Source organism: Microplitis demolitor, chromosome 2 (genome assembly GCF_026212275.2).
Source record: "Microplitis demolitor isolate Queensland-Clemson2020A chromosome 2, iyMicDemo2.1a, whole genome shotgun sequence".
Taxonomy (NCBI): Eukaryota; Metazoa; Arthropoda; class Insecta; order Hymenoptera; family Braconidae; genus Microplitis; species Microplitis demolitor.
The window spans coordinates 2,592,519-2,617,371 of record NC_068546.1 but is presented as its reverse complement, the minus strand read 5'-3'; the positions used below and the strand labels follow the sequence as shown (position 1 = coordinate 2,617,371).

The window sequence follows — 24,853 nt, the reverse complement described above, 5'->3', positions numbered from 1 at the left end:
TCATTCAGAGACATTAATTTTTACCCCTTTAGCATCAGCGTATCCAAGTGGTTGCTCGTAACAGGAAGATGAGAAAAGTAGTGAGAGTCTGTGAGTAAAACCACCCTCTTGCCTAATGACCCAAGCATCGGGTGGTACAGCTTTCTTTACGAGTTTTTAAAAAAAAAGAAGAATGAGTACCAACTAAACGAAGAACCGCCGAAATGCGACCGTTAAGTGGTAAGAGAGTTGTCCCCAGAGAATGGTTTGAGGGTTATACGAGCTAAAAGTTGATGACGTCGTTATTGTGTCGGCCTAGTCACGCATCTTCGCCACAAAAAAGAAACCCTTATTTTTATAACAGTGTTTACGACAACGTCTTACACTTTTTTTCTATAAATAATTTGCTCTAGACTTTAGAGGCAATTGGGAAAACGGGTTATTTTTAAATTCTGCTCATCTTAGGGTAGTTTTTTGCCGTTCCCCGAACAACCCTCGCTCATGAGCATCCAACTTGTCTAGTGTCCTACTTCCGGTACTTAACAATGCGGCTCATCAGGGATCGAGAATAAATTACCACGTCCGTAGGGATGAAAAATAATCCAATGGAAAGTCTGCTAACGACTCAACAAGCAATAAAGCCCTAAAATTTCGAGTTCGTTGATCGGTAGGTGTGGAAGGATGTGTAAAAAAAAATATATATATGTATATAAAAAAAAATACGGATACGTGTTATAGGCATGGAAGACTGGAGGGTCGATGACCCACTAACTGCTGGGCCCTATGTGGGTGGACGATAGGGTAAAGCAAAAAAAATTTAAAAAAAAAAGTAAGGATCGGCAGGTGTAACGCTTTATAAGTTTTCGAGATACGGGGATCGAGGCATATGCGTAACGTTTTATCCAACCGTTTAAAATTCCCTCGGGGGTACTGGTGCAGTTGCTGCTGGGTTCATTGCCCAAAATCATCTTGCAGTTCATCGGAGGTCATTATGCCTATTTTATATCATTTCTGTTGGAAATTTAATGCTATTTCTGTTTATTTCGAGTTTTTTATAATTTTTTGGATGATTTTTCAATTGGTAGTTTTATCAAAATTTGAACAGAGAACACTAGAAATTATTTCGGTTTTTGTCATATTTTTAAGTGAAAATATTGTTTTCACTGAATTTTAGACTCGGAAAACGTATTTTGAGTCTTTTTGATACGATTTTTTTGGAATTCCATATTCGAATTTGATTTTTTTAAAAATTCTCCCCGAAAAAAGTAATAAACGACAGCTATTTTTTCTTTTTCGAGTTGAAAAACATCGAATTTACTGAAAATCTAACGGAAAAAGTTTTTTTGTGAATTTTCAAAGCGAAAATCTAGTTTTCAATGATTTTTTAATTTAAATGGCATTCTAAAAAATATCTTAAAAATTTGCATTATCGTAATTTTTGTTTTGGTAGAAATTGAACTTGAAAAATTTCAGAAAATTAGTCATTTTTTATACGTATGGTCTATAAAATTTTTTCTTATTAAAAATCAGTTTAAGTACGTTTGAAAAATTATTTTGTAAGATTTTTCGTGTTGAATGCATGTTTCATGAAAATTTATAAATTCAAAAAAATTATTTTTTTAAATTTTCGGGTGTTTAGATTAGAAAAAATGTTCATTATAACTTCAGTTCCATAATAAAAATTAATTTCCAAATATTTTTTTTCCAAAATTGAGTTCTTGATCATTAGAATATTTAACAGTTTCTAAGAATATTTTCACTCCATTTTATTCCAAAATCATTGTAATATTTTATTGCAACCCTTTTTGATTTTTTCCAACCTCAAAATCATTTTTTTCCTCAATTTCAAAAAATAATTTCCAAATCATTAAAACTTCAATAGAAAAAAAAAAAATGTCTGCCAACAAATAATCCTTTCCACCCCTAAAAGTCATCAATCAGCCCCCAAACTCAATAAATCTCCATGGAAACTACCAAATAAAAAAAAAAAAATAAATAAATGAAAAACAAACAACAGCGGGTGTGTCAAACAAAGACTGTACCCATGAATAAATTCAAAAATACTGATGATGACTGTACTGACACTTAGCAACGGCACGGCGAGGCTTCGAGACCACATCCATGTCTAGTGTCCAAAGCACACACTACACACTCGCCCCCTTACACACTTATCAACACACATACACACGCACCCACCAAAATTATACGTAAATTCAAGCACATACATGTTCACCAGGGGGTAGAAATCATTAAATGGGCGTGGCGTGCCCGTGGTTACCCGGATGACGGTCACGTGAACCAACATGGCCGACTATATATAGTGTTAGTTATATAGTACATAACAAAATATCTCTATATATATATATATATATATAAAGCTTTCCCCTTGTTATATATATATATATATATATATATATATATATATATATATATATATATATATATATATATTTACCTTACAGTCATTTGTTATCGGCCATTTTATTTTAATGATTTTCATGCATGCGTGAAACACTTTGCCGCATCGTGTTCTCTCATTTAAATTACTCTGTAATATATATATATATATATATATATATATATATATATATTTATTTATTTATTGCAAACATTGGAGATGGAAATTTAAATCCCCACTATTTTTCGCGGGTAAATTTTAAATGATAAATTTTAAAAATCATTTATTTTTATTTAAATATTATTCGAACAACGATGGCTATATTTTAATGAAATTTACATATATATTATGTGAATTTAATTAAATGTTATCGAATTAGCTATATATTTAATTGTCCTGATTCCCGATAGACTATTGAATAAATCATTAATCACAATAATGCATCAGCAACAAAATATACAAATTTATTATTATGATTATTATTATTATTATTGTTATTATTAATGTAAATGCTCTGAATGATGAATAATTGTAGGCAGTTAATTGTGATTTATTTCGGGTTGACAAAATAATTTTGGAGATATGTAATATTAAATTTTGAAATTTTTGATAAATTTTATTTTAATTGTAAATTTAAAAATTTAAATAAATTAAAAGCAGACGAAATTTTTTTTTTGTGAAATTAAAAATAAAAAAATTTGAGGAAAAATTAAACAGGAAATTTAAACTGTCGATTTTACTTTAAAAATTAAGATAAAATATAAATAAATATGAAATATGAATATGTTTAATAAATGAAGATTAAATATATGTATATTTGGCAATAAAGTTTTAATTAATAATGAAATAATGAATTTATAAAACAAGTTCGATGAACGTCATTCTATTTTAGTAAATTCAAGTTTCGTAATTCGAGATTCACTTAATCGATAATAAACTTATCTGATAAAATGTATATATTAAAAATATATATATTTTTTGGGAGTTTTGCCTTAAGTATATGTGTATATAAATATATGAATGTATGAATAATTCAGTGGATGGCGCGCAATGATCGCGACAACAAACCGCGGGAAGGGAATGAGGAGAGGATTTGAGAATTAAAGAGGATTTTTTATTTGTCAACGTGACAATTTGATATTGTTGAAATTGAGGAAAACGCGGTTTTAATTGTACGCTGGTGAAATTTACAACCCTCTATTTCACACTTCATGTTCACACAAACTGACACTAACCTAAGCCAATCCCCATCAACTGAGGTCATTAACCTTTCTCTCCCCCTCTCCTATTAAAACCGCAGTTTGTCAAAATTTGACAGTTTACTTAATTATTTATTTATTTATAAAAATATATAATTGTATTATAGTTCACTCATATTCTTTATTATATCAATTGTTATTTTTTTTTTAAATATACACAAAAAATGGCTGTAAATTTGAAATGATTACGGATTTTATTCAAATCCGCATTCACTACACTAATTTTTTATGGTGTGAAGGACTAATAAAACAAAATCAGATGTTGATTAACAAATTAAATGTCAGGTTTCTTGCGGCCATTTGTTTATTTTTAATGTCATTGTTAATTCTCATATTTAATTAGATTATCCAAATAAATTTTAGCACCGACTAATTTAAATATAATTCAGTTAATTTAAGGCTTAATAGCGGATTTTAAAATCGGAAATCGGCAATACCCATCCTAATAGCGTCAATTTTTTTTTATTTTCATTTATTTATTTCCAATAATATTTTAAATTTTAAAAATAAAAAAAAAAACATTTTAATCATAACTTATTTTGTTTTTAAAGAGATTGCTGTAGCCCGTTGAAAAATTTTATTTAAATACTCAGAACAATATTATTATTAAATCATCAAAGACCCTCGATTACTCTTAATGAAAATCTAAATTTATTTTTATTGACAAATTTCGTTAAATTACAGTCGATCGAAGTTTAAAAACAATTAATTATTTAATTTAATAATTTATTAAAAGTAAAGTTTATAAAACGTTTAATCAACAAATTTCTATTTTACTGAGTTCTGATGAATTATTTAAATCCTCAAACACTTTTATAAATATCATTTAAATTTTTTCAAATTATTTATCACAAATATTGAATTTTATTTATAACAGAGTTAAAAATGTAAATTTAATGCTTCACCTAAAGAAAATTTTTTCATTGAGTTTTTTTAAATTTCATTATACTTCTTGTGGTGGATCCTTTTAGTATGTAGGTACATTTTTAAAAAACTTAATTTAAACAACACAGTAGAATTTTTTACAGCCCGATCCAACTGCAATGTTTCATATATTTATATACATACATTGTGTAATGAGGTTTGAATGTAACTTCAAAACTGGTTTACCTGAGTTTCGTATACTCTGACGGTACAACTCGTCTCTCGGTGGACATACAACCCCTGGTTTACTCTTTTATTCAAGCTTATGCTGTCAGAGAACTGGATTATTTTTTTTTTATTTCACTTTTTTTTTCCAACTCAAAAAAAAAGTTTTAAATAAATTTTAAGATAATATCATTTAATTTTATTCCATACATATTTTTAATCATTCATATAATTCTATTTTTAATCACAATCTCAATAGAATTTTATTAATGAAATTCAATCAATTATTAATTACCGTCAAAGGTAAATGTCCTTTAGATTTATTGAAAATTTATTTCATATTTCGTCTTCAAAATTTAAAAAATTCTTTCGTTTTTTTTTTTTTATACCCTTAATTAGTTTTTGAACTTTTGAAAATATAGAAGTTTTTTTTGATTAAAAAAAAAAAAAATTAATAAAAAGTCAATGATCCAGATTGGAACCGCAAATAATTAATTTTTTTCCTTGTTTTTTAAATTCTGAACAAGTGTTTGTATTTTTTTACAAGGATCAAAATTTGCTATAAATAATAGTGGGTAAAAATATATGACGTATAAGGATAGTAATGTCGGTAATTAAAGGATTCGAAAAGACGGAGCAAAAATAATCGCCCAGTGTTCAATAACTGGGTGACTTTTAAATTATCGGTCCCAGTAACTAACACTTTGTTTCTTATATTTATATAGATTTAGAAAATAAAACAAATAGTTAAATTAGTCTGGATATTTAATAAATAACAAAATTATTTTATTTTCTCGGATTTACGCAACAAAGTTCATGAACACGGCCAACAAATTTGCTGGCATCTAAAGTTAATCAGAAATCGGTTAATTTGACCAGCCCCTTAATATTTAAATATTTATATTAAAAATAATTTAATCGATCTTAATCCTCAAGGATCGAAATTAGTCATTTTTATTTCTATTAATTAATTATTTAAGAAAGAAATTATGCAGCGGAGGTTAGACATTTCGGCGATAAAAAATTATCTTTTATCTTTTTTTAAAGTTTTTTTAAAAATCTTACTTACGAATCTGCGGATTATTGAGAAAAGTAATAAAATTATTGTAAATTTTGTGGTTTAAAATCGGAACATCTTAAAAACAACTGAAACTTGGATTTAAAAGCTTGAGCTCATCGATTATTTTTTCGAGCTGTCATTACTATTTTTAAAAATTTTCTATCGTATTTAGTGTGGGTGGAAAAAATAATAGCAACTTACTGGTGATATTGATCGTCGAACGAATAAAATAATAATCAGCAAACAAATTTATTTGCTAACTCAATAAATAAATAAATATTTATTTTCCATTTAATATTTTATTTATTCATTTATTTTTTGAATTACCATCGCATGTCAATCAAGACTTTGATCATCGAAGCCATTGATATTTAAATATTTATATTTAAAATTTTTTATAAAATTTAATAAAAATTCAAATTATTAAAAAAATAAAAATGACGATAAATTTAATTAAAGTGAACCCGGGGTTCCCTGACGTAGACAAAACATCCGAGTCATCAATTACTCGTATAAATAATTGAGGGGAGTAAAATTTTTTTTCGCTGACGTAAAAATCATAGGGATTTTAAAAATGACACACGCACTATTTTACGAAGCGCATCGGCAGTCATTTATAAATTCAAACACGTAGAGAACGGAATGCACATGGAGTGGACGAGGAAAGGGGTTAGAAATGGCGATAGTGGATTTAGAGTGGACAGAGGGTGGGAACGAGGCGAGAGGACGGAAACAAAGGGAGGAAATATGAGCCAGAGGTAAAGGGAGCGCATGACTGTGATCAGAGTGTGTGTGTGAGCGTTTGTGGGAATGCGGGGAGCTGAAAAGAGGGAGAGGAGGTAGATTGAAATGTGTGTTGGGGGCTGGTTTGGATAACGCTTTGGGTGTATGTGAGTGCGTGCAATTTAATGATTTTCGGGTGGAATTTCGATGACGCCGGGTCATGTCGTTCGAGCTGGATGGGGAATTGCATTCGCCGTTTGGAGGTTTCTGGGGGATGACGGGTAAGGGGGAGTGAATTGTTACTGGGGATGAATTTTACCCAACGTCGGCCGGTTTGTGCCTACCAGCCACCAGACAGAGATACAACTATAAGTTGACGGGAATCATGGGGATACCACTGAGAGAACGTTTATTTTATAGTGCGTTCATTTGCTAGTACCAACTATACAACAAAACCCGAGCAATACTAGTATTGCATTATACATGGATTGCAGGGGACATTTATTTTATGCCGCAGACGTCTAGTGCCAAGTGTCAGAGTACACGCCGATGCCTTTATTTTCACGTTTTACTTTTTTTTTTTTAAGTTAAAATTAAGTTTTTTTTTTTTATCAAAAATAGGAGTGGGGGAAACAAAAAGGGGTGGGGTAGGCAAAACGGCATGAATTCTTCGTTTGCGCATTTTCATCCCTAAGCTTGACACTTGGGGCAAAATGGACCAGCCGAAAATTTTGAAAAAATGATTCTTTTATATTTTTATCGTCAAATTAAAAAAAATTTAATATATTAATCCATTTTTCGACTGATTTTCTATAGCTGGGGCAAATTTGGCCAGTAAAAATATTCGAAAATAATATTTTATTTTTTAATTGATAAAATTTTTGAAATAATGCAAAATAATCTGTAATCTAAAAAATCAAAAGACACGTATTTTGGGTTCAAAATTATGACAAGTAAGAAATATAGAATTGTTTTTTTTTAGTAGTATAAAACCAAAAATAGTTGTCGAGAAAGAAATAAATTCTTAATGATAAAAACAATTAAAAAAAAAAAAATTTATCATTTTTTGGGGGGGAGCCTCTCTGCCCTACAAAAAAAATTTTTTTCTTCCTTCGTATCCACCAATGATGTGAAATATAATTTTCCTTTATGTATATTACATATAAAAAATTTAATTTAATGAAATTTGATCAACTTTCAGAATTTTTTTTTTTTAACTTTTTTAAAGGATACCCCATTTTTCCCGCCAAAAATAAAAATTTTATTTTTTAACCTCAGCTAAAAATTTTGTCTATTTACCTTGAATATCATTTAAAAAAAAAGATTTAGTGTATTTTGGTCCTCGAAAACTTAATATTTTCTTAAGTACCCCCATTTGCCCTTCCCCCTCCCTTAATATTCGGGGGGTGGAAAAATAATTAATTTAAATATTTTATTTAATACTTTTAGACTTAAAATATTTTTTAGAGGTTTCAAAATTTGGTGATGATTTGATAAAAAGTTAGAACGAATGATTTTTAAAATAAATAATAACAATAAAAGTGGGCGTAGAGTGGATGTGTGATATGTGGAAAAAGTGTCACATGCGCAGGAGTTAAACCAACCCCTGATAAGATTTTTTTACTCTGACATTCCACACTCTCATCTGCCCTCACTACCCTCAGTACTCTCTACCCACTACTAATGTCCCCACCCATATAACGCAAACGCAAACACCGCCGGATATCCTCGGGATGCGCGGACCAACGACCAACCACGTGCAGTATGAGTAAATCTAGTTAACACATTTTCTTTTTTTTTTTTTTTACTTTTTTTCAGAGCCGCAGAGAGTTTGATGAGTGGACTAACGAGATTATTTTATTTATCATTTTTTTTAAATAAAAAATTTTAGTTTTTGTTTCATTTTTTTTTGTTATTAAAAAATCAGCTTCTGCAGGCGGAATTAAAAATTTTAATCGATTGATATTTATATGAAAAATAAATATATTTTTTGAAAATTATTTTATTTGAGAAAAAATTTTTTTTTGAAAAATTAAAATTTTTTTTTAATGTCATTTATATGAAAATTATAAATAAATATATAAGAGAGAAAAAATATTATACTGTCAAAAAAATCATAATTTATTTCCACTATTTGAATTCTTTAAATTTATGAAATATATATATTTATACGGACTATTTACTAATTTAAGTGTAAGTTTAATCAAAAATTTACTAAGCAGATTTATAAATATCTGCTGTCAAGTAGGAAAGGATGAGACAAAATGGGAGACTACTTTTTTAACAAAAGAAATTTTTTTTTGTAAATGTTTAAATATGTATAGTCTGAAAAAAATATGGGGTGAATTGGTCAACCCGAGTAAAGTGACCATTTTATAATAATATTTTGCGAGGACTAAAATTAAAAATAGTAAATAGTAATGTTCGGATAAAAGATTAGAGAAAAATTTCTAAATTCGGTGTGAAAATTTAAGAAAATTATGATAAATTATATATATATATATATATATATATCAATATTCAAGTCGTAGCTTGATACTGTAAAAAATTTACGAAGTGAACGTGGATTAAATCCGGAGTCGAAGCCCATTAAAACAAAATTTACTACAAATGGGGAGTTTATTTTAATATTGAATCTCTGATTCGGAATGAAATTAACTCCTAACAGAGTTTATTTTGATAGCAAAGCTCCAAATCAGAGTAAATGCGAATTTAAATATAATCTAGATCACTCCGAAATCATTCACTGGAAAAAACAAACTTTTTTTTTACTCCGGAGTAATTTTTTCTAAAACTCCGGAGCTTCGAGTGACGGAAAAAATTCGGATTTAAATAAAATTCATAGTTGCTCCCGATTCTGTACAGTCTATAGAGTATTTATTTAAAAAATTTACGAGAAAAATTTTTAAAAATTTATTTTAGCCTTCCATTTTTTTGTTATTTTATAGAAGTTCAGATGATTAACACAAATATTTTTTTAGTCAAAATTTCGAAAGGGTCATACTATTGAGGCTGACCAACTTACCCCATACATTTTGTTCGGTTGTAAATCAATACTTACAAAAAGAAAATCGAACATTTTTTTTGGTAAAAAATAATATTCCATATTGCCCCACTCACTTCTATATAAAAGAAAACCATAAGAAATTATTATAAGGTTGAAATATTTTTTGAACATGTCTCTAGTTCAAAATAGAGACGGCACAAATATATAAATTTTTTTTAACAAAATTCAATATCCGAAAAAAATCCTTATGTTTGATACTGAAGTTAACCGACTTCTAATAATTTTTGGATTTTTTTTTTTAACGGTACATTATAAAAAAAAAATATTTGAAAAAAATGCACCTAAAGTTTTTTAAATTTTTTAAATGTGCATTTTTTTAGTTTTTTTTTTTTTAAATTAATTTGTTTTAAAAAAATTTCTGATTGTCAATTTCAGGATTAGGGGAGACCGGGGCAAGAAGGCCCACCTCAAAAATTAACCAAAAATTTTTTTTTCTTGTTTTTTTTTTATTATCACAAAGTCAAATTATTTACTCATTTTCAGCCCTATAAGTCAGACTAGGGGCAAAATGAACCACTCAAAAATTCTAAAAAAAAATGTATTTCATATTATTATAACATAGTCATGATTAATTTAATAGAAATATCATTTTTTGGTTAATTCTATGGATTTGGAGTAAAATAGAGCATTTGAAAAAGTTAAAAATACTAACACTCGATTTTTTTCTACAGAAGTGAAAAAATTACTCGTATTATATCAAAAAAGGTTATTTCGAGTAATATAAAAGTAAATACAGTTATTAAAGAGAAAAATATAAACATTTATAACGCGGGAATTTTTTTTACAATTAAAAAAAAAAAAAAAATTTTTTTTCATTTTTTTTCGGAGAGGGCCGTCTTGCCTCAAAAAAAAATTTTTTTCCAGGAGCTTCACCAAAATTTTGGTGAATTGAGTTAAAGTCGGACGAGAGTAAATCGACTTGATGGTTAAAAACCACAAAGAATAATAATCAGCTTAAGTGGGCCATCTTGCCCCGGTCTCCCCTATCATGTTCTAAAAATTTCGATTAAAAACCCAAATTTTCATTCGAATTATCAACGTACCCATTCTATAACTTTATAAAAAATATAAAAAAAAAAAAAAAGTCTTCATTTCTCAGGTAATCCCCATCCCTTTTTCCCTTCTCAGACTATTTGTTCTATATTGTCTTCATATATATGTTTAGCCCTTTCATAAAATTTTCAATGAAAAGAACAATTTAACATATCCTACACAAAAAAATGACAATTCCCATGATACATGTATACATAATAAGAAAAACATACATAATTTAAAATAATAGATAAATTTCTACATATTATCCAACCAGTAGTTATATATATATATCTATATATTCTAAGTAATTGGTTGTTAATTCATGCTTTTATCCACTAACAAAAATAAAAACCCACAATTAATATTTTTTTTCTCTTCTCCAGATGTTACTACTGTAGTAAGTATTATCGTAAAAGATATTAGTTGAGTTAAACAACTTCCGGTGGTATCGTCTCATTCACTATAATAATAATAAAACCGTATGTTTTCATTTTTAGCTTACAATTAAAATCAAATTAATATACTGGACTCTACACTATATTATACACCCACACACACACGCACATACTTTGTTACTTTTTCTTCTTGTTATAATTGTATATACTATTTAATTACAACCCCTTGCACACAAATATATATGAGATAAACGTACACTCTTCTGTATACATAATTAACTTTTTTATTTATTACTTATATATATGTGCGTGTAAATGTGGCTGGAAAAATAATTATCGTGTACTTTTCTTGTAGAATATATATACTAAATATGTACATATGTTTTTTTTTTTTTTTTTTTTTTTTTTATATATATATTATTTAATTATCTTTTCATTTTTATTGGGTTATAATTAAGGATTTATTTAATTATTTGTTGCATTGTTCATTTATTTCTAGAGTAATTTTTTTTTAATTCGGTATACGGAGGGTAGTGTAGGATACATATTTATAATATTGATCACTTTAATAATAGTAGAGTAAAAATATAGATGGGTATTTAAAGAGTTACAATGTGTTGGCAGGAGTTACAATGTTGGGGTTTAGTTATTTATTATTTGTAGGGGTTTTTTTTTTTTTTAGTAATAAATAGAAGCATTCATTGAATGCATTGTATGTGATATACTTTTCTGGATAACAATATAAAAGGAAAATTTCTATTCAAGATAATTTTATTTGTGCAAAATAATTATAGGGTGAACTGTTGAATATGAAATTATATAAAATAAATTTTTTAAAATTGAATTTTTTATAGAAAAATTTTAATTATTTTTTTTATTGAAAAATATGGAATTTTTTTAGTGTTAAATTTATATATTGTATAAAATATATTTAATTTAATATCTTCCCTGGTGGAAATTTTTCTGGCTTTTGTTTGAAAAAGTTTTTAGAACTAGAACTGAATTTTTTAGAGAAAAGTCCGAAAAATTTTCACCAGGGTTTAGATATGATAAAAATTATTAATAATAATTAAATTTTTCTGCACAAAAAAAAAGGATTGTCTGGTGTAAAAAATAATTAGCATTCTGAATTAAAAAAAAAATTTCTTTGGGACTTGAAAAAATTTTTCGATGCAAGAAAATTTTTTTTTCCGCTCTTTATGAACCCAAGAAAATTTTTATTTTTAATTCAGAATGTAAAAATTTTCCTGGGCCGAATAAAAATATTTTTCGACAAGAAATTCTTTTTTTTTTTGTGTATAAAAAAAGGTTCTTATAAATTTTTTGACTAATTAAATAATTAGATATTTTTGCGAGGAATATCAAATTTTTTGTAAAAAATATTTATTTTTATTTAGAGTAAATTTTAAACATTGCGGCTAAAATATCACAGGTACAACAAAAATGATAAGAATTAAATTTGTAAAGAATTTAATTCCTTATAAAAAAGGTCCTTATTGATTTTCATCTAAATCCAGAAATTTAGAAGCTAGGAATTTAAAATCAAATCCAGATTAATACTAAATAGTCGTACATTTTTAAACTCGACTACAATTTCAAATTACGGCTAAATTATCACAGATACAATAAAAATGATAAGGAATAATTTTGTAAAGAATTTAATGTTATACAAAAAAGGTCCTTTTCAATTTTCATCTAAATCCATAAATTTAAAAGCTAGGAATTTAAAATCAATCCCAAATTAAAAATAAATAAAAGTAACCCCTTAAACTTGGCTTTAAATTTAAACTATGGCGAAATTATCATAGATACAAAAAAAATGATAAGGAATAAATTTGTGAAGAATTTAATTTCCTACAAAAAAGGTCCTTATCAATTTTTTTCTAAATCCATAAATTTAGACGCTAGAATAAAATAAACAATAATAAATAAAATAAACAAAAGCTTCCAAACAAAGTAATTAAATAATAAATTAATTAATCGTTACAATGTTATAAAAATAACTTATCCCCAATACCTAAAAAAGATTCTCAAGGGAAATCGATCTATAATACTAATAACACGCTGCCAAACCCTCTGTATATTTCTCATCTTTTTAAAACCCCAACTCCTGAGCCCCAACCCCCAGAGTCCATTCTACCTCTTACCTCTTTCTCTTCCTCAACCCCAAGTTAAACTCGTGTTTAATAAAAGTACAGCAAATGTACAAACCGTAGGAAGGATATAGTCCAGCAAAAGAACAAAAAAAAAAAGGAGATCACGATATCCGATATCCCTCCGGTCAATCTTTTCCTACATAGAACCTTTTTTTTTATTTTTTTTTATTTTTTTTTATTATTTATGTTCCTTTAGCTTCCTGCCTACTGACTGCTCGTTTTTATTACACTTGAGGGCGCTGAGATTGTTCGATTAATCGTCGATTGAATAAAAGATGAGCCGAACATACTTTTATTTTTTTTTCTCTACAACTGATAAAAAAACTCGGACATGAAAATTTTAATTACTTTATTTTATGTAATTTAAATGATAAAAAAAACTGAAAATTTTTATTTAAAATTATGTGATTATTATTTTGTGATTATTATTAATTATTTACATAATTAATAATAATAAACTTCTGTCAAACTTATTAAATCGGCAAATTAAATTTTAAAAAAAGTTAAAATGATCCGTTCGGATGTTCCAGGTGAACGACCGTACAAATGTCATTTACCAGATTGTGGTCGTGCATTTATTCAGCTATCGAATCTTCAACAACACCTGAGAAATCATGACGCGCAGGTAGAAAGAGCTAAAAATCGCCCATTCCACTGCGGCATCTGTGGCAAGGGCTTTGCGACCGAGTCCAGCCTGAGGACCCATACGTCGAAGGTCAGTCATGTATGTACCAAAAAATTATAAATCCGACGTCCATATTTTTTTAAGCTCTTCTTTTATTAATTATTGTGGGGCATCTAATTATTAGATGGATCTTTGTTGTGCCTGGTAGAGGTTTTTTTGTGTATATGGGTTATAGAAATTTTAAAACTTTTTTTTTAAGAGTAAGATTTGTCAATTATATTTTTTAGTTTTGATAAAATTACTATTAACTATTGAAGTTGTGATTTGAGACAAAAAAGTTGTTATGCTTTTTTGTAGGGAATTGTAAGGGCTAAAAAAAAGGTACAGTGACTTTAAGTGAAAAAATTGATATTTTGAAAGTTATAGTCGTTTTAAAATTTTGGAAAGCACTTTTTGACAATCGATTTTTAATCTTTTATTAATAAGTCTTTAAATTTTGAGTTTACAAAAAAAACTTTCAAACAAATTTTATAGAAAATTTAATAATCTATACGAAAGGTCTTATAACTTTAAGTCATAAATTTGAAATTTCAAAAGTTATAGTCCTTTTAAAATTTTGGAAAGCAATGTTTTCAAAAATTTAATTTTTTAAAATTAATTTTTGATGTTTTATCAATAAGTCCTTAAATTTTGAGTTTACAAAAAAAACTTTCAAACAAATTTGATAGAAAATTTAACGATCTACATAAAGGGTATTATAACTTTAAGTCGAAAATTTAAAATTTAAAGAGTTATAGTCGTTTTAAAATTTTGGAAAGCTATTTTTTAGAAAATTCAATTTTTGACAATTGACTTTTAATCTTTTATCAATAAGTTTTTAAATTTTGAGTTTACAAAAAAAACTTTCAAACAAATTTTATAGAAAATTAAATGATCTACAAAAAAGGTCTAATAACATTAAGTCATAAATTTGAAATTTTAAAAGTTATACCCGTTTTAAACCCTGTAGCAAGTTTTCAACCAATATGCGACAATTGAACTATGACTTTTTTTTAAAAACTGTCTATAACTTCTAAATTTATAATCCTATCAATTCGAACATCTGGACCTTTTTTGTAGCTCACAAAATTCTCTACAAAAAATGTATACAACTTTTTTCCATAAACTCAAAATTTTAAGAGTTATTAGTAATTTTATCCGAAAAAATAATTCTCATTTCAAAAAACTCTATTACTTCCCTGTAAATAATAGTCAATGGCACAAAATCTTTACCAGGCAAGAAAACATCTCCAATAATTACATGTCCCACATACATATATATAAATATAAATCCATATGTTTGTATATAATCATGCAATTACGCACATAACCGGCCAACTAACGCAATACATTAATTTCACACTTTTTATTCATTTCTATTATTTTTATTTTCCTTTTGAATGGTGCCGGTTTTTTTTTATTTTTATTTTTAAGCTTAGCAATTTATTAAATACTAATTAATTAATATTACAATAATTATTTACACAATGTATTAATTAACTATCATTTAATAAATGAATATTTTTTTAACGCTTTTGATATTTTTGTATTTAGTAATTAAGCATTTATTAAATGTACCAATTGTTTTGTTGTAATTTAAGTTGTCTTTGTTTGTCTTTAAATTATTATTTAATATATATATATCAACAATAAAAAGAGACATATGACCTCTAAGTAGAGTTCATTTGAGAAAAGGCTACGATTCGAGAGAAACAGACGAGACGATATTGAAATATAAAATAATTATTTAATATTACTATTCTGTATACTTATAAATATACTCTATAGTTTATTTATACATAGATATGTATATAGATAGTGATAAAACGATCGAAGGTATTCCTCACCCTTAAGAATAGATACAATCGTAATAACTACCCTCGTACATTCCGAGAAAATCAATTTCGTAAATTATTAGACTCTCAAAACTTGTGGTTTTCTTTCGTCTTCTATTATTTTATTTAATATCCTCAATTACCGCTTGTTCTTACACTAGGAAATATAAACTTATCTTTTATTATTTCAAATTATTTTACACTCAATAAAAAAAAAATTGTTTCGTTTTATTGGATTTTATGGATTTAAAACTGAGATTACTCGTAAACTATGGGGTTTACGGAAAAAGTTGTATGGACTTTTTTGTAGGGAATTTAATTTGGAGTAAAAAATTATTCTTTTGATTTTTTTGTAAATTTGATATTTAATGAGTTATTTTGATTTTAAGATAATTTGAGTTTTTCAACTTAAATTCAAATTATTTTTGATTTGCTTTCAGATTCAAATTTTGAATATTTTATTTTTATATCATTTATGATAAATTGTAAAAACAAAATTATGATCCTCTACGGTTATTTTGAATTTTAAATAAAATTTGGATACGAATAATTTTGAATTATTCGAAAATTTGAGTTCGTAATTTGAAAAATTTATTTTTTTGCAAACGAAATATTTATAAATTTGTAAATTTTTCTAGTCGAATTCAAATTTCAGATCGAATATTAATCAATTCCATAAAAATAATTCATAAGTAAAAATTCAATTTTAGAATTTGAATCAAATTTTGAATCTGACTTAAAATTCAAATTACTCGTAAACAATTGAAGTTACAGAAAAAATTACTGATACCTTTTTTATAGAAAATTAAATTTCCTACAAGAAATGTCTCTTTATATTTTTCCATAATCTCAATAGTTTATGAGTTATCTCAATAAAATAAATTTACAAAATTAATTACAAAAATTTTTTAAAAAATTGATAGTACAGTATATATTTAATTTATAAATTTATCTATATACATTTTTTTTTCTGAGAGTAATAAATAATAAAATCTCGACATCTTCAGGTCCCACGTTTTTATTTTAATTCATAAATAATAATTTACTTTTATTATCTGGATATATGCCAAGTGTTAAAGGGGAAGATAGTTAAATATATATATAATATATAAAACAAAAAAATATAAGAAAGAGAAATTCAGTTATTCATTGCTTAGACTAAAGTCTGAGCTCAAAAAAAAAACTAATTTTCTAGCCCGTGTGGATATAAAAGAGCCGCGAGATTCCCGCGTTGCATCGCTGCTTATTGTACCGGCGAGGGGTGAATTTGATTAAAGACCCCGGAGGCATCTTTCAATCTCTTTTACTTTTTTTACAACATTTTTTGTTTTATATTTAAACCAACATACACCTCTTGCATTTTACTTCTATACAACTTTCTTCGTATCCTTTTTAAAGATTTTTTTTATTTTTCATTTAAGAACATCCCCTTTGGGGCTGTTTGTCTTGTAAAAATAACCCCGATTGTGTTCTCACACCACGTGGTATTTATGACAATAACTAGTCTTATTAACAAGCTACCGGTTCTTACGTTATTCCACGATCAATGGATTTTAATTTTTTTCTTTTTTTATTAATTTATAATTTTTAATTGTTAATTTTACTTTTAATTTAAGTTAGTCGTAAACTATTGAGTTTACGAAAAAATTTGTTCAGACATTTTTGATAGGAAATTTAATTATCTACAAAAAAGGTCCTTATAAATTTTTACGCTTAGTCAATATTTAATGAGTAATTATAATTTAAAGCAAAAAAACTTAAAAAATTTAATGATATTTTTAATAATATTTTTGTGGTCTACTTTAAATTGAAATAACTTGTAAATTTATGAGTATACAAAAAAATTTATAAGGACCTTTTTTATGGAAAATTTAATTGTCTACAAAAAAGGTCCTTATCATTTTCCACGTACAATTGATAGTTAATGAATAATTATAATTTAAAACAATAGAACATTTAAAAACTTAAATTAGTTATGGAGTAAAATTTTTATGGTTTACTTTAAATTCAAATAACTCGTAAATTTATGACTCTATGGAAAAATTTGAAAAGACCTTTTTTGTAGGAAATTTAATTGTCTACAAAAAAGATTTTTATAAATTTTCACGTACAATCAATAGTTAATGAGTAATTATAATTTAAAACAATAGAACTTAAAAAAAATTGAATAGTCCTGGAGTAAAATTTTTATGCTCTACTTTAAATTAAAATAACTTGTAAATTTATGAGTATATAAAAAAATGTATGAGGACCTTTTTTATAGGAAATTTAATTATCTACAAAAAAGGTCCTCTTCATTTTTCTTCTAAATCAAACAGTTTAAAAGATAAAAGCAATAATAATATGTCACCCAATAAAAAAATCGGTAAAGTCGCATAGTAATTAAAACGCTTAGCATAAAACACTGGACAATCCCTTGTACTTAATTACTATAAAATATATATCTTTGTAAATATAAAAACATACCATAGCTTCAAGGGGTCGTAAGGTAAATAGAATAAGAATAATAAAAATAACGAGAAAATAACTTGAGTAAAATGTCTTATTTTTACTATCTCTTAACTCAGCAATTTCACAACCTCGACTCTTATTTTTATTCATTTTTTCACGACGCGCAATAACTATATAGTAATGAAAAAATAAATACTCCCAATTAAAATCTTCCATTTACTTTTTTTTACTTAATCGAATTTTAACTCGACAGATTTCACGAAATTGTCTTCCGTATTTTTAAATAAATTACTTATTAATTATAAATAAAAATTATTATTTTTTTTTTAATTATAAATTTAATTGCAATTAAAATTAATAAAAATGCGGATTTTTTTTTAAATTTTTTAATTTGAAAAAAAATCAATTTTTTTTATTAATTAAATTGTCAAGCTAAATAATTAATGAATATAAAAAAAAAAAATATTTTTAATTGAAATAAATAAAATTTATGAGTATAAATAAAAAATAATAAATGGATTGTCCGGTTAAAAGTAACAGGAACAAGACACAGGGGATGAATTAGATACGAAATGGTTCGTATTTATCGTGGGTGTGTGGTGGCCAGAAAGTAAAATACCTAAAATGTACGTTGGGTTGGGGTGAAAGTCTTAAATGCCGTGCAACACGATACAACAAACCCTTTCCGTAGCTTTCCGGGTTTCTTTCTACGTCGACGACGTACCCTTTGCTTTGCTATACTTTACTTTACTCATTTCACCACCACCCCCAACTCTTACTCTTACTCTCACTCTTATTCTTGCTCTTACTCTTTAACTCTGTCTTGTTCTACCTGGAAAACCCCTGCTCTTAATTGCCCCACTGAGTACACTCAGTAAAAACTCGTTAGACACCGGATTTACTTCTATCATTATTTTATTTTTTCTCTTTTACTTTTTTTTTTTTACGGCTCAATAATAAATTTCTAATATTTATGTTCTTTTTTTTTTGTAATTTTTTTTCAAAATTTTTAAATCACTAAAAAATTTCTTTATTTTTATTTTTTCCCCATATGTGAAAATTCAAATCTTTGATAAAAATTTGGAATTATGGAAAATTTAAAAAAAAAAATTTTATGGAAAAAAAGAGATAAAAATTTTTTGGCGGTATGGAAACTGAATATTTAAAAAATTAAAACTTTTTTTTTATTAATAGGGAGAGGAGGGGATAAAATGAGCAAGTAGAAAATTTTAATAGCTTGAGTTTTTTTTTTGTATTTTTTTAGTCTAAATAAGTATTGATATCAATGAAAACCGGCCGTGAAAATTCATGTGGGGAAAAATGGGTCTTTCTAAAAAATTGAAGAAAATTAATTTATTTTAATTTAAGTTAGTAAACAAGCAAGTCTTTGCTAAAGATATGACTCGGTCAAAAAAAAAAATTAAAATATGGGGCAAAGGGGATCCCCATTAAACCGCCAAGTAAAATAAGTCTGCCTCAAATTAAATTTTTTAAATACTTTATAATTAAATTTAATTATTTTTTTTTTTTCATAATAAAAATAGAATTTTGTATAAAAAAAATTAAAAAAAAACAAATCGAGATTCTGAGTCTTTCTTTTGTCCAAATAAAAATTTTTGGGAATAATCAGTAATTTAAAAATTTTATGTAAAAAATTGGAGTAACCCAAATCGCCCCATAATCTCCAAGAAATTTTTTTCTTATCCTAGGGGTCCATTTTGGCTTTGATAATTGTATTTTTTAAAAAATTTATAAAAAACTGTTTCACTTTTTATTTTTTTTTTTACTAAATTTTTGTTGAAAATCGCGATTTTTATTTTTTATACTTGAAATTAAAAATTGGGCTAAACTATCAAAAATATGACAAAAATGAAAAGGAACAAATCTGTAGAAAATTAAATTTCCTACAAAAAAGGTCTCCATGAATTTTCGTCCAAACCCAATAGTTCAGTTAAAAATTTTGAAAATGCATATTTAATTTTTTTAAAATTACTCTATTTGTGTAAATTACTAAAAATCAAAATTCTAACCAAACTATTCCAGATACGTTAAAAATGGCAATAACTTATTTTGTAGGAAATTAAATTCTCTCCAAAAAAGGTTTCTTTCAATTTTTACGCAAAACCAATAGTTGAGTCACTAGAAAGGTTCAAAGTCACTACTAAAAATACGGCATTTTTATTCAACGAAATTTTCTCGTTTCAAACATAAATGATAAAAAGAAAATAATTAAAATTGGCAAATATCCAGAATAAACTAAAATTATTTCTTTGTCTCTTTTGGTTGTGCATTAAAATAGAAAAGTGGGACGACCCTTTTGCAGTTAATGTGCAGAACATACTCAAATACATCGAGTACGTACTCGTACATTGAAAATAATTTATAATATATTATATATGTATATAAATATTGATTAAATTCATCACTTAGTACATTATAAGAAATTAAATTAAATTTTCATCTATGACAATAGAAAAAAAAATTAATCTTTAAAATTCATATTTTCCTTAGACCCAAGTGATAAAAAAAAAGCGACCATTTTGGGTGACAATTTTTTTAGCTCCACCCCCAAAGAAACCCGATTTTCGAGCCCCTAAAAAAACAAGGGGACAGCGATAATGAAATCATTTGATCGTGAATTGAATGGGAGGGATTTTTAAGCTCCACTACCCTTAAAATTTTTTTGCCCACGTCCCCATCACACTTGAATGACCCACACCAGTACAATAAAACTTTTTAATTTTCTCATTGGCACACAGTAACACAAGACCCGACAGAAACTTGCAATCATTTATTTCTTCAACTTCAATCACTACCCTCTAATATTAATCTAAAGAAAAAAAAATCTACCCCTTATATTTATTTTTTTGAGTCATCGTTAACGATTATCCGGCACGCTTCTAATACCCATGGATTAGTTTCTATTAACAATTTTATTTAAATAAAAAATTTATACTTACTCTAGTAAAAAAAAAATTATTTTCAACATTTTTTTGTCACTACTCTTTTTTTTATTATACTTAAAATTTAAATTGTGATGAAACTATTGTAGATACGTTAAAAATGATAAGGAACAATTTTGTAGGAAATTTAATTTTCTATAAAAAAGATTTAAAAAATTTTTCTCTAATTCTACTGGTTCAGAAGTTATGAGTTTTTAAAATTAATAATTAGAATTTTTGCCGAAATATTATATTTATTAATTATTTCAAATTCAAATTTTGGCTAAACTATCACAGATACGATAAAAATGATAATAAGCAATTTTGTAGGAAATTAGATTTACTTCAAAAAAGGTCTCTTTTAATTTTTCCGTAAATTGAATATTTACGATCCTAGAAACTTTTAAAGTTAATAAGAAATTTATTTTCGAAAATTATGATTTTTTTCGTTTATTAAACCATTAATTTTTGGCAAAATTATAAAAATGTAGACAAAAGTTATAATAAACAAATTTTTAGGACAAAGTTTTCTATTATAGTTAAAATATCAAAATTTTTAATTCCCAAAAAAAAATCAAATTATAAAAATTAAAAATTAATTTTGAAAAAAATTAATCTAATTTGAAATAGATCTATAGATAATATATATCAAAAATTTATATAAATTAGATCCTAGTTGATATAATCAAATTTTTTTAGATTGAAATCACTTTTTCCTGACGTTCGAATTTTGAAATCACTAAATCGGCGGTTCGAGTCCTGGTCACGTCATTTTTAATTACAGAAAAATAGTTTTTTTTTTTTTTTGTTTATTTATTTATAATATTTACACTGAAAAAAATTTGCGGAATAATCGCGGATTAAATTCGAAGTGAATACAGAGCAGATTACTGTATTTATTTAATGCCCTTGGAGTAAAATTCACTCCAGAGTTTATTTTAATATTAAAACTTCGAATCGGAGTGAATGGGGATTTAAATAAAATCCAGATCACTCCGAACTTACTCCCAATTTTTTACAGTGTAAACATTTAAGCTTTGATTTGAATTTAAGACACAGTCCCCTTACCTGTATCTCTATAACCAACACCCCAAGGTGTGGCATAAAAAGGAAGTGGGTGTAGATAAAAAGTTATCGATGCGTAGCATAGAACCATCCGACCATTTTTTCTTCAAATAAAAAAAAAAGTATGGTCTCAATTTAAAATCCCAACAAAATTATAAATTTCGCTTAAATAAAACTTTTACCCAAGGGCCCGAATGTAAAGCGAAAGTTATGAGGTCAGCAAGTAGAGATTTCGTTAATAAATCGGGTCTTTGGTACGAGGATTAAGCAATGGACATTTTGAGGGCCAGCGAGTTCGTCACGCCCTCGTTACCGCCGGAAATTAAGGTCGACTTAATACTCATACTCACACAATGTTGACTCCCAAAGAAATTCTTACCCAAGGCCACCATTTTATTTTTTTAAAAAAAAATAATTTTTATTATTTCAGTACTCGTTTACTTTTTGCAGAGTTACTTGCGCGTATTTTTTATTTATCCGCGGGCTGAACGTACGAGGCCACGTTAAAATAAAAAGAAAGAGTCTCAGACAACCTTCAAGGGAAAAGAGATATTACTCATTCGTTTTCTCTCTAGTTGCTCTTTTTATATATATTTATTATTATTTTTTATTTTAAAACTTAATCTTTAAGTCTCTCCCGCTTGCCTTGTAAGAGTACCGTCGTTTGTTCGAGATAAATAAAAAATGTAATAAAAGAGTTTCTTCAATTTTTTTTAATGGAGAAAACAAACAAAAAAAAAGTCCCAAAGTTACTTTTGCAAAATATTTTTTTAAACTGACTGATAGTGAAATTTTGCTGGCTAATGTAAAAAAAGTTTGGTCCAAAAATTTTTCTGACTGAATTCCGAAATTGAAACAATTTTGAACTTTGACGTAAACATTTTTGGAAATTTAAAATAATTTGAAGTGTGAAAAATTTTCAGCTAGTATGGACTTTTTTCGCGGGTTTCAATTTTTTTTTTTTTTTTTTTTGAAATTTTTTAAACAAAAATAATTCAAATTGTCAATTTTGTGAGTGCAAAATTAGTTCCAATCTCTAATTTTCTATGATACTGAAGTTAGCCGGTCTAATAATTTTTGGATTTATTTCAAAACAATAAATAATAAAAAAAAAAATTTTGAAAAATTGCACTTGTAATTTATTAAATTTTCTACATGTGCATATTTTTATTTGTTTTTTTTTTTTTTTTTTTTTTTTTGTAATTTATTTATTAATAAAAAAATCCGAAAATTTTTCATTGTCTACTAACCTGGATCATAACTTTTTGGACTATTTTTTGAACGATTACGAAAAGTGGAAAAAAAAAAAACATAAAAAAACAACCAAAAAGTTCTAATCATTTTTTTTTTTTAGTTTTTCAAACTCAAAAAATGCGCGGGAAAATCTTACACCATTTGAAAATTGTTCACTTTCTATGATCCTGAAGTTAGGAGACAATTAAAAATTTTCAAATTCATTTTTCAAAAATTTAATTTAAAAAAAAAAAAACTAAAAAAATGCACAAGTAGAAAATTTAAAAATCTACATGTGTAATTTTTCAAATATTTTTTTTTTTTTTATAATTTATCGTTTTTAAAAAAAATTTAAAAATTATTTATCGGCAAACTTAAGTACAAATCATTTAATAATTTTTTTGAAATTCCAAAAATGTTTAACTTAAAGTTCAGAATTGTTTCAATTTTGTAAGTTTCCATTTTTATGAAAATTTTTGGAAAATTGTAGGAATGAATTTTTTTTACACGGGTTATCTAAAAATTCTAAGGTCTGGAAATAAAATATATTTTGTTTGGATAAAAGGGCTAGTTCTGAATTTAAAGTTAAAACATATGAGCATAAAGAAGAAGTAATAGTTATATAGTTTGTTGTAGACTAGATTTAACAGAGAGTAAGTGTACACTGTGAGTTTGAGGTTGGAGGAGATTGAGGGTTGAGGATTTAAGTGAAGAAGTTGGGCGGAATACAAAACCGAGGGTTGATATGTATGACGCGATGAAGAAAAGAGGAAAGAGGAGGAATAAGAGAAGCAAGAGGTGAAAGAAGAGGAGAAATAGGTGATGGAGAACGAGGTGAAGAAGGTGAAAGAGGTTAACGTAGACACGCACACTCGACATCGTATCAAGGGAAACGATTAGACGTCCGCTAGTTAGTTATTGATCGCTTGATGACTTACCGCGTCATCAACGCGTTTTAATGATTTTTTTTTTTTTTTTTTTTTTACTATGCTCTCGTTATTCTGTTTTAATAATTAGGGTAATTATCAGTTATTTAGATTCGCGATAGACTGAATTTTTTAAATGTGTATAATTTAGGAAATTTTGATTTTATGACTTTTTTTTAAAATATCTTTTTTGTAGGGTATAGAATTCTGGACGATTTTTTCAGGAAATTTTTTTTTGTAGCATCAAAATTTAGAGAGTTAAAGTGAAAAAATTGCACAAGACGACAAAAAAAAAAAAATTGCGCACCCTTTATATGGATGTTAGTTTGAAATGTGTATAACTTTTTAAATTTGGACTTTAGGGCTTTAAGTTATAATACCTTTTTTGTAGGGTATTCAATTCTAAACAACTTTGTAAGGAAAAATTTTTGTGTAAAATCAAAATTAAAAGAGTTAAAATAAAAAAATTGCAGAAAACTCGACGAAAAAAAAATTTGCGAACCCTTTGTATGCATGTAAGTTTAAAATGCATATAAACTTTCAAATTTGGATTTTAGGGCATTGAGTTATAGGACC

The 24,853-nt window shown here is 26.4% G+C and overlaps 1 protein-coding gene across 9 annotated transcripts in view; it reads left to right on the top strand.

The window, feature by feature from the left end:
- Positions 1-24,853, top strand: part of LOC103573576 (neurogenic protein mastermind) — an 80,323-nt gene that overhangs the window by 44,052 nt on the left and 11,418 nt on the right. For all 9 annotated transcript variants that reach the window (XM_014439676.1, XM_053742922.1, XM_053742918.1 and 6 more), the window contains exon 4: positions 13,692-13,885. In XM_014439676.1, coding sequence (XP_014295162.1) covers positions 13,692-13,885 — 194 coding nt within the window. The remainder of the gene's footprint in view (positions 1-13,691; positions 13,886-24,853) is intronic.